Source organism: Dryas octopetala, chromosome 7, assembly GCF_963921425.1.
Source record: "Dryas octopetala chromosome 7, drDryOcto1.1, whole genome shotgun sequence".
NCBI lineage: Eukaryota > Viridiplantae > Streptophyta > Magnoliopsida > Rosales > Rosaceae > Dryas > Dryas octopetala.
In genome coordinates, this window is record NC_141372.1 from 7,699,304 (window position 1) to 7,710,585 (window position 11,282).

Genomic DNA, 11,282 nt, shown 5'->3' on the forward strand with positions numbered 1-11,282 from the left:
GACGAACTGTATTTATCTACAATGTTTGGAGGACCAAACAATTATTGATTTAGCTGATTTTTTTACATGGACGACCTTTAAGGATGAACCTAAAAAATAGACGATCCAGATCATTGAATTCTCTGCACTGTGGTGAGCGGGTGATCATTACTGTATATATATACAGGGAGCTTCAAGTTTGGGATCCTAATGTGGGGCCCACTTCACATTGTATTTTAACGATCCAAATTGTCTATTTTTTAAATCTATATTCAAAGATCATCCATGCAAAAAATTAAGTAAATCAGAAATTATTAAGCTATCAAACTTTAATTAAATAAATAGATGAACAAAATATTTTCGATAAATACTTAAAATGGTAATCATTTAATCAACGGTCAAATAGTTTTCAATTAACTTAATTTTTTGCAAGCACAATCCTTCAATGGAAACTAAAAAAGTAAACAATTCCTATTATCAAAATACAATATAAATTGGGTCTCATATGAAATCTCACACCTGAATAAACCTATATACACGTGTGCGTGTGTCTCTGTGTGTCTTGTCTCTAATTCCTAATTCCCGACACAATAGGATGGTATCAACTCTGAAAAGGGCACATATTATATACATTGTAGTAGCTTTTTTGTAGTAGCTAGCCTAGTGGGTTTGACTAGTGATTAATTTATGGAACATGGAAAAAAAGAAAAGGAAACTTCCTGGATTTTTCTCTTCTCCAAGGGTAAGAAGTAATTGTGGACTGAATACTGAATTCCTTCTAAATTCTAACTTTCATTTTGGAATCTATGGTTTTTAGTAATTTACTGCAACTTTTAGAGCATGCTTACAAATAGTATATATTCCAGGTTTGACTGGTTGTTTATATGAATATGCCTTTGTGGAACATGTATATGAAAATTAATTGAAAGCCAACATCGACATAAATCACATGCATATTATACAAAACACAAACAAAAGTCTTCACCATGCATGCATGCATAAATGAACTTTGGATATATCCTCCACTTATTAGGTAACGTTTTTTGTCATCATATCTAAAAGCATTCATAGTCACTATGAATGTTGTCAAAATGTCAAGCTGTACCTTCTTTTTCCAATGTTTATACCCTCCCAAAATGGGTTATGGCTCACGTAAATAAATTATTGGGTTTAAATTGGTGTTTTTACATTTTTCAGCTCATTTTTAGCTCATACAGAACTATCCACCACTAAACAGAGGCAAATTGGTATACGTGGCAGCAAGTTGCAGCGGTATAATTACTTAAATACCCATGTTATTTGGTACACGTGACGTTGTCTGAGTTGTCATTGACTCAGATCGTGAGACTATTTATGATACAACACCTTATATTATACATAAAGAATTATAATTATATCAATTAGTAGAGGAATATTTATGATAAAACACCCTATATTATACATAAAAAATTACAATTATATCAATTAGTAGAGGAAAATGATATACTTTGTTAATGTCCCATGGTTAAAAATGTGTATGTATTGTTTGCATGATAAATTTTCTGTCCCAACGTCGTGTTTGTGGAGGAGTAATAGAAATGTTTTAAAAAATATTATATATATTTTAAAAGATTGAAAAAAGTCGTATAAACATTTGAAGTGACTTTTTGTCGTTTTCCAATGACACTGCCTATACATGAACATGAAGATATCTGTCTTGAAGCTGAAGATTGAATCTTGAAATTTAGGTTCCCATTGGCTGGGCATCTTTACCTACAAAATTGTCTTTCTTTAACATAACCATATTTACTTACTAAACTTTCCTTGTTTTCTTATTTTGATTTGCTAATCACATTAATTTAACTCCTTTATATGTCGCTTCCATAACTACTATCACTAACACTAACACCTAGCTAATTCCCTCATTTAAGACAATAGCTCTCCCCTTCAGGATCCTGTCATTGTCTTATTTATTTATCTTTATTTGAGAAAAACGTCTTTTTGAGAGTAAATGAGGGTTACATTTAGAATTCATCAAAAAGGAATTCCAAAACTAATAGAGAGAGACATCCATTCAAAATTCACAAAATATGAAAATGAACAGATGCATTGTCAACTCCAATCCAAAATTAACAGAATGATATAGATAGATAAATAGAGAAATAGAGAGATAGAGAGAGATTACGAGAAATTTGGAAAACTAACCCATTTTGATTTATATTAAAGACTTCTAACACTTTTTAAAAAAAATTTAGGTTTGTGGGGGTTTAATTTGACCAACAACTTTTTGGATATGATCGGCTATGGAGTATATGAATCATATATATATGGTCTCATTCATTCCTCTTCCAAACATGTTAAATCTAATTAATTAATTAGTGGGCTAATTATCTATCTCCCACTTGTAAATCAGCTGCTAGAAATTGAGATTGCAAAGAAAGAAAATCCAAAGTGCGTGATGATTCATTAAAACTAAAAGCAGTAGATTAAGAAACACATAATTATGTCTTCGGGTGAAAACCCAATTACAAAAACAAAGTGTATGTGGTATATGGGTATCCAGGTATATGATCCAGGTATGTGGGTAGAGGTAGCGGCCGGACTTGACAAAAATGATGCATTAGTGCATTACCAACTTGGAAATCATAGGGTGGTGGGGAGAGGGAAAATCTACTTGCATTTCTTGGCATTTGGTATTCGGGGTTGTGAAAGGCATGGGATATGGGCCACTTCTGTCTGGGTCCAGAAAACTTCGCCACCTAAGTGCTGCAGTTTTGCCACCATCTCCGCCTCTTACGGTCCCTTTGGAAACATATATTTTATGGAGTGTATTTATATTCACTTTAAGGAATAAATTTAGATTTGGCACAAATTCATAGTGAATTTTAGAGGTCCAAATACATGAATTTCAAATATCTTCTCAAACCATGTATTTGAAATCTCACCATCCCTCTTTCTCTTTCTCTCTCATCATCTTCGGCCATCAGCGTTGGAGACCACCTCCAATGACCCTTCCGGCCAACTTTTTCAGCGACCCTCTAGCCAACTTTTCTGGTGACCTTCCGTCTACTTTTCTAGCGCCCTCCTCAAGCCAAATTTTCTGGCGACCCTTCGTCCACTTTTCCAACGGCCTCCTCTGGCCAACTTTTCCGGTGATCCTCCGACCAACTTTTCTAGTGACCCCTCCGGCCACTTTTCCGGCGACCTCCTCCAGCCAACTTTTTCGACGACCCCTCTGGCCACTTTTTCAGCGACCTCCTCTGATCATTTTTCTGACCAATATATATTTATCATATATTGCAATATACATAAAAATTAAAAATTCTTAAATTAAAATCGTCACTTTTAAATTTTATATTCAAACAATAGAATTCCAAACGTGTTACTCTTTTTCTGGTAGAATTTCTGCCTCTTACGTACTCTTGCTTCTCAGTTGTCACTTGTCACCGCCGAGGCTCTTTTTATAAACTTAGAGACTTTTGAGCCTTTGAGGTCCCAGCGCCGAGGGCGTTTTGGTAAATTTGAAAAACAGGTACCCAATCACAGCCTTCAGGGAAGAGAGCATACACCTGTGACACGACACGTGTCATATTTGGTAGAATGAAAATGTCTAGTTGTCTCTGACATTTATGTGCGTTTTAACTGTCTGTTTCTCTTTATTTTAATCCTGTTTTTCCACTGTCATCCTCTTATCCTTGTCCTTCAATTTATAGTCTTTATTAGGTCTGGCCTCTTTTGACCCAACAATAAATGAAGATATCTATCTTGAAATTGATGTTCTAATTTGAAAATTTATCGGTAGGCATTTTGTAACCACAAAGTTGGGTCAATGTACCCAAAAATGAAAATTCTCTATTAAAAAAATTTATGTGCTAAAGTAATTTTTAAAACTATTTTCACCATATTATATTTGTCTTTTATGTACCCAAAAGAGATGTCATACAAATTGTCAAGAATGGTCAATATATGGACATAGATTTCCATCCAAAGCTTTTAGCTTGAACGGTGCATCATATGTTGTAAAACTACTCTTTGGGCCAATAGCTTAGCTTTCCCCTTGTGTCATTGTCCTATTAATTTATTTTCTTTTAGCAGGATTAGAATTAGCTAACTGATTTATTAATTTATTGTCAATGTAAAACTACTCTTTGGACCAAATTCACCAAAGCAACCTCCAGCATCACAGTGGCTAATTAATGCTTAAGAACATCATCTAGTTAAGAGTTGGGTTTTCTGTTTAATTGGTTTTTTTCTTTTCCGATGGATATATATTATCTAAAATTTATTTTATTTCTGTGTATTTCCTCTTTTGGGCTAACAAATCAATATTACCTAAAATATATGTCCTACTAGCTAGATATTTTCATTGGATAAAGTCACAATTCAATCTTGGCTTTAATTTCCAATATGGCCTTTAAATTCCCAGCACTGTAGGATGGTCTTAACTGGCACATGTTACATACATTGTAGTAGGTTTGACTAGTGGTTAGTTAATTTATGGAACGCAAAAAAAAAAAAAAAAAAAAAAAAAAGGGAAAAGAAGAGAAAAGTGCAAAAAACTTTTGAACGCTGCAGGAAACTTCCTGGATGTTTCCGTTTTCAAAAGAATTATTGTGGACTTCAGTATTAATACTGAATTTCTTCTACATTCCAAACTTTTATTTTGGAATCTCTTGTTTTAGGTGATTTACTCCAACATTTTAGGGCATGCTTACTAATAGTAGTCTAGGTTTGACTGGTTGTTTATATGCCTTTTATGGGACATATATATGAAAATTAATTGAAAGCCAACATCGATATAAATCATTTGCACACATACAAGACAACAAGGGCCTTCACACCATATATGCATGCATAAATGAAGTTTGGATATATCTTTCAATTGGGTAACATCTTTGTCATAATATCTAAAAGCATTCATTCATTGTCACTGTGAATCTTCTGATCAAGCTCTAGTTTCTTGGCTTTCAACAAATCACATATTGAGTGGCATCCCTACATCAATCACTTAAACATCAAGTGAAAAGTCATATTGTTATACTCAAAGTGATGATACCTTAACCATCACAATGTAGCAAAACCATCATGTATATTTTATTTTAATCTCAAGTCTTATGTTTGTTTCACATCGGCATTCTTTAAATTTCTCATTGGATCTAATTTCATACAAGGGCAATTTGTAACTCCCAGGGCACAAATATGTGATTTATTTTAGAAATTTGAATTATGGTTTGATAATATTTGTATTCTATTTCATTTTAAAGAATTCTTTATATGAATATATCGGAAGAGATTCAACATTTCACCTATTCTAGTTTTAACCTAGTTTTTCACCCTCTATCATTATTTGGCTACTTGGAAGAGCCTTATTTTAAAAAATTTAAATGCAAAGGTCAAATTTCTTAATTGTTGCTTATAGTTTCAATCATTTTTTCATTTTCGTGGCATGCGCGTTAACCCATTTATGCAAGAAGGAAATGTCTACAATGATCATGGATAAGTCAAAAACATGCGTGCCACATCAAATTTTGTCTTCAAAACATACGAGTTTAATGTTTTGAACTTGATTGCGATTGTTTTGAGAGTACAAGGTTAAAATTCCTCAAATTGAAACTATGGGACGCAAGTAAAAAATGACTGAAACTAGGGAAACCAAAATCTCATTTGGTCAATCCCAAAAGCATAGAGTTTATAATGGGCTGGCTAAAGCTAAAAAAATGTGGGCCTATAAATTTCATATTGGACTCGATGTTGAGTACGGCCTTAAACCTTGTGAGTATCTATTGTTTTCGGGCGAACCCGAACCCGAAATAAAAGGTCAAGTAGTTGAGAAGTTGAGAACCATATCCCGGAACTGGAAGTGAGTGTCCGTCTGAGCGAAGATGAAAATAGCGTGGAAGAACAACAACAAGAAGCGGCCTTTGGGCATCGTATCGAAGTACCCAGACCTCCCTTTTGACCACCAAAACGACGAGCACAATAATCAACCAGACCCAGCAGACAAACCCAATACTAATCAAAGTCATACAGAGCTCAACAACAAGGAACAACACCATGACCCACTCGGTGCTCAGAGCGAGCCCTCCGACTCTTCAGACGTTACAAAACTCTTCCACTCATTCCAAGCTCAGGGAACTAAGCTCGCAGAGGTAATAAATCCCCCAATTTGTTTTATTTTTCTGTTATCTACTTTGTTTTTGGTTTTTTCTGTGAAGGTAAATTGTAGGTGTTTTTAGTATGTAGTTTCTTTTTTATGTGCTTAAGGGTGGAACCCAGTTACCCAATTGAGACTGCCCCAAGAACTATGATTATTAGAGTTATGATGACGTTTTGCAGCTGCCCAATTGTTGAAGTAAAGACTGATGAAAAAGAAAGTGAGAAAAACTAGTTGCCCCAATTGGTAAAACATGACGTTTTGTAATTGATACTAGTAGATTGTAATCTTGTGGAAGTGGAGTTGCATATTATACCTAATGGATAGAGGAAATCATGCTAAATGCTGGTAGGGAAGAGTAACACTGGCAAAACAAAAGGTTACTTTTTTCATCATGTACAAGTTATTACATGTATGATCATGATGTGAAGTAATTTCTGCTGATTCTGATCTGGATGATTTAGTGGCATCTTTCTCACATCAAACTGATTTTTGAAGGATGGGAAGTACCGTGAAGCATTGGGAAAATGGGAGGCTGCTCTAACGTTGATGCCTGAAAATGCAGTTTTACACGAACAGAAGGCACAAGTTTTACTTGAAATTGGAGATGCATGGAATGCAATAAGGGCAGCAACTCGTGAGTTTCCATTCTTATCCCCTTTGGGATTATTTTAGTTGTTTATAAATTTTCCTGCATATGCCTGGTTCTTTATAGGTGCATATATGTGACATGACCATTTATTTCTTAGGCCACCATCAAACATATCTTATTTTTCCATGTTCCTTATTTGGTGTTCCAAAATTTTGCTTTCACCCCTTTCCTTTCTGCACTTATTGATAATCATTTCACTAGAATTTTGTTCACACCTTCTCACGCATTTAATTTTTCGAGCTCTCTTTTAAGTTTAATTTGTGTTTATAAGTGTTGTTTATTGCAATTCGCTGATTCAATTGCGAGTGTTTTTTTCGTACTTATCTGTGGATAATAATTGGCAGGAGCTACTGAGTTGGAGCCTTCATGGGCTGAGGTATGTCGAAACTGTACCTTATCTGTTGTTCATGTGCAAGTGCCAAGTAGGATGGTGCAGTGTCCTTTAGGAAATTTGAACAAGAGAGACTTTTCATTTATATGTTTTTTAAAACTTTTTGCTGGTGACTTATCCTCTTCCCCGCTCCCAATTCCTTTTCATCCTAATAAAATTGCATGTAAACTATGTTTGTTGCTGGTAAACAAAATGCAGTAACCACCATCTTTTGGTGCTGATTGGCATTCTCAGCTATTATGTATACAATGATAATCATGACTGATGCTTTAGTGATTGATAACTTGGCAATTTCCTTCCATTTTTCTTTCTGTTGTGTAACCATTTTCTTTTGTTGTAACTTCACCTGACATTTCAAATGAATGTAAAATAGATAGTCCATTATGCTAGTGTCTGAAATGATTCTTGGTTTCTTACAAATTGGATATGTTCAGGCATGGATTACCCTTGGGAGAGCACAGTTAAACTACGGGGAGCCTGATAGTGCAATTGCAAGCTTTGACAGAGCATTAGCCATCAAGGTACGGATTCAAGAAAATTAAATCTGTTTTCTCAAAGCTTCTAACAATGTTTTTGAGCTACTGATCTTCATGGGAGTCTAGCACTGCAATATAATGTGCTAAGCTAATAAAACCTATAACCTCTTCATTATTAATAACATTTTATTCTGTTATGTAGAATAAAGTGAATGATTATTTTTAGTGTATATTAGTCCGATGAGTTAAGTGTAGGATTATAGTGGATGCTCATTTTTACGAGAATTAGAAATTTATGGTACAAATGCTTATATATTTCATTCTAAGAATATAAAATTTTAATATGTACAGCCTGATTCTGAGGCTCGAGTTGACAGACGTACTGCAATGCAGCTCATACAAAAGCGAAAGCAGCTCCATTCATCAGGCTTAAGTCCTACAAGAAATCGTTATGCAGTTGGTGATAAGACATGAAAGTTCCCGAATCTGTATATAAGAGAGGAAAATAAATATGGTTAGATTGCCTTCTTAAGCTCTCTCTCTCTCTCTCTCTCTCTCTCTGGTTGGCAGGACAGTCATTTCTGTAATGTTGTATCGGATTCTTTTTTATATAATTTACTCTTTAAGTTTAAAGCCATTACAAAAGATCAAAATATTCTGCTCTTAAAAAGTAACTCAATTCATTTTAAAATTAAGTCTGAAACAATGTCTGACAGAGGGAAGCATTCACCAGTTGCTACTTACACCAAATAAACTCAACCAATAGACTTGGCAATTTCTCGTAACAAAAACTTCTGTATTTTCCCGGTGGAAGTCTTAGGAAGCTTCTCCATGAACACCACTGTCTTTGGCGCCATGTAATGTGGCAACCTTTCCCTACAAAAGTCTATGATATCCTTTTCAGTAGGAACACTGCAATCCAACCCATTCTTCTTCAAGCTCACAAAAGCACAAGGGGTCTCCCCCCAAAACTCGTCCGGTTTAGCCACCACAGCCGCCTCATACACCACCGGGTTCGAGTACAACACCGACTCCACCTCTGCACTGCACACATTTTCACCTCCACTAATAATCACATCCTTGGATCGATCTTTGATTTCCAGATAGCCATCTGGGTGCATCACTCCCACATCCCCTGTGTAGAGCCAACCATCCCCTTTCATGCATTTTGATGTCCCCTCAGGGTCTTTTAGATAACCAAGCATAATACTGCCACCCCTTAACACTATCTCGCCCAACATTGACCCATCTCGTTTCACACTCTTCCCTGATGTGGGATCAACCACATCCACTTCAACCAATCCAATGGTTCTTACCCCTTGCCTTGCCTTGAGCTTGGCTCTCTCTGAAGCTGGGAAAAAGTTCCAATTCGTTTTCCAAGTACACGAGACCACTAGCCCAGCGGTCTCCGTTAAACCATACCCGTGACTCACGACAAAACCGAGAGACTCGGCTCGCTTGAGCACGGGGGCTGGCGGCGGAGCACCAGCTGTTAAAACCTGCACAGGGTTTTTGAGGGGTTTTTCCTTGTTGGGCAAGTTGGATAGCATGTTGAGCACCACAGGTGCACCACACATGTGGGTCACTCCGTGTTGCTCAATCAAACCGTAGGTGGTGGATGCATCAAATTTTCTAAGGCAGATGTTGGTCCCACCCACGGCAGCCATGGCCCACGTGTAGCACCAGCCATTGGCGTGAAACATGGGTAGGGTCCACAAATAAATGGGCTGTTTTGGGACGGCCCAATCAATGAGAGAATCCACGGTCATATTGAATATGCCCCTGTGGGAATGGACCACGCCCTTAGGCGAAGAGGTTGTACCTGATGTGTAGTTCAGTACCATTGGGTTCCACTCGCTCTGGGGCCGGACCCACTTAAAGTCAAAATCGCCGTCGTCCACCATGCTCTCGTAAGTAGTGGTAAAATCAACGGTTAGCGATGAATGCAGCGGCGCGGCCTCATCATCCGCAATAAGGACGAGTATTGGTCGTCGAGTATTTGGCGGGAACAAGGAAACGGCTTGGAGAATAAGAGAGGTGGATTGTTGATCGACAAAGACGAGCTTTGATTCGCTTTGGCGCAGAATTAAGGAAACAGTACGCGCGTCGAGGCGCGTGTTGATGTTGTTTAGGATGGCGCCTGACATTGGGACTGCGAAATGAAGCTCGTACATGGGAGGGATATTGGGAGCCACCACGGAAACTACGTCGTGACGGTTGATGCCTATGGACGGCAGGGTTGATGCCAGCTGGAGACATCGACGGTGGGTCTGGGACCAGTTGTAGGTGGTGTTGTTGTATATTATGGAAGGACAATCAGTGTACACGGCTGCAGCTCTTTCCAAGAAGCCTAGTGGGGTGAGAGGACAGGAGTTTGCAGCACTTGGTTTTAGTAGTTCCATTCTCTCTCTCTCTCTCTCTCTCTCTCTCTCTCTCTCTCTCTCTCTCTCTCTCTCTCTCTCTCTCTCTCTCTCTCTCTCTCTCTCTCCCTCTCCCTCTACCTCTAAGACATACCTATTCAAGCTTCTCTTTCGTGCTGCAAGACAATGAAGGAAAAGTTGAGAGTGAATACATGTTTTACTGCCATATATAATAACTAGCCTTAACACATAGTTCGTGTGTGTCTGACCTTTTAATTGCATATTGAGTCATTCAATTATGATATTTTATAATTTTTTATTCTCTAGTCTCTACATTGTAATTTGTAAAGTAGTGGAGTGTTTATTAATCCAACTATACTCCTATTCATTTTTGTCATTGTTCTAAGTTATTTAATAAGGAGAATTTTATACAATCTCATTTTTTGTAAAACTTGTAATATCAAATTTTTCTTCAGACTTTATAATAATAGAGATAATGTTACACTAAACCGATAACTATGCATATCTATAGGCCTCATTTGATGGATATAATTGGACTAGATATGATTTTTTTTTTTTTTTTTAATCGAGAGTGTGCTAAGCTAGCTTTCGTGCACTAGATTAATCTCTTGAGCCGGTCAAAGGTAGGCAATCCACACCGGGCTTAGGAAATTCACAAGAGATTTTAGCTCTCTTCCTACCTGGCTTCAAGGGATTGAATACATATGCATCAAGCCATTTATCTTATCAAATTCAATTTTATGCATCCAACGAGATCATAAGGTGGGACCTTATAATTTTTCCTAAGGGTCAATTACTCAATTGAGTTGAATTTTTCTTTTAAATTTTTAGTTATCAATATATGTAGGTCAATTCTAAAATGAGTTTGATTAGAATTAAGTCATTTAACACGATTAATTAAATAGTAATTTTAATAATTACTGGTTGACATAATCACAAATGATACGACACAAATAATTAAAACAGTCAAGCGCTACACTGAATGCTCGATGCTGAGTACCAATGTGAGGACATTCACATCTGAATGGGCCTATGGCCACTAACACGAATTAACACCCATAAATTAGAGTATAAGCACTTATTACACTGACCAGCAAAAATGTTAATTTTGGTCCACCAAAAATCTTTATTAAGTCCACCTAGGAAAATGACTTTTATCTAACATTCTAACTTTTAGATAGGGCCTTGGCTAGAGTAGGCTTTAGGCGACGCCTAACTGCCTAACTTACCAAAACATTCAAGTTAGTCAACTATTTAAATAAAAAAAAAG

At 36.7% G+C, this 11,282-nt stretch overlaps 1 protein-coding gene and 1 pseudogene across 1 annotated transcript; one reads left to right on the plus strand and one right to left on the minus strand.

Moving 5' to 3' along the window:
- The first annotated feature begins 5,813 nt into the window (after positions 1 to 5,813).
- On the plus strand, positions 5,814 to 8,268 carry LOC147279225 (Tetratricopeptide repeat (TPR)-like superfamily protein). The gene is made up of 5 exons (XM_086251617.1): positions 5,814 to 6,107; positions 6,611 to 6,749; positions 7,109 to 7,140; positions 7,590 to 7,676; positions 7,983 to 8,268. The coding sequence occupies exons 1-5, from the start codon at positions 5,841 to 5,843 to the stop codon at positions 8,103 to 8,105; spliced, it is 648 nt and encodes a 215-aa protein (XP_086107743.1). The 5' UTR covers positions 5,814 to 5,840; the 3' UTR covers positions 8,106 to 8,268.
- Positions 8,269 to 8,386: 118 nt separating this feature from the next.
- LOC147279226 (2-methylpropanoate--CoA ligase CCL4 pseudogene) lies at positions 8,387 to 10,033 on the minus strand (annotated as a pseudogene).
- Positions 10,034 to 11,282: the final 1,249 nt, after the last annotated feature.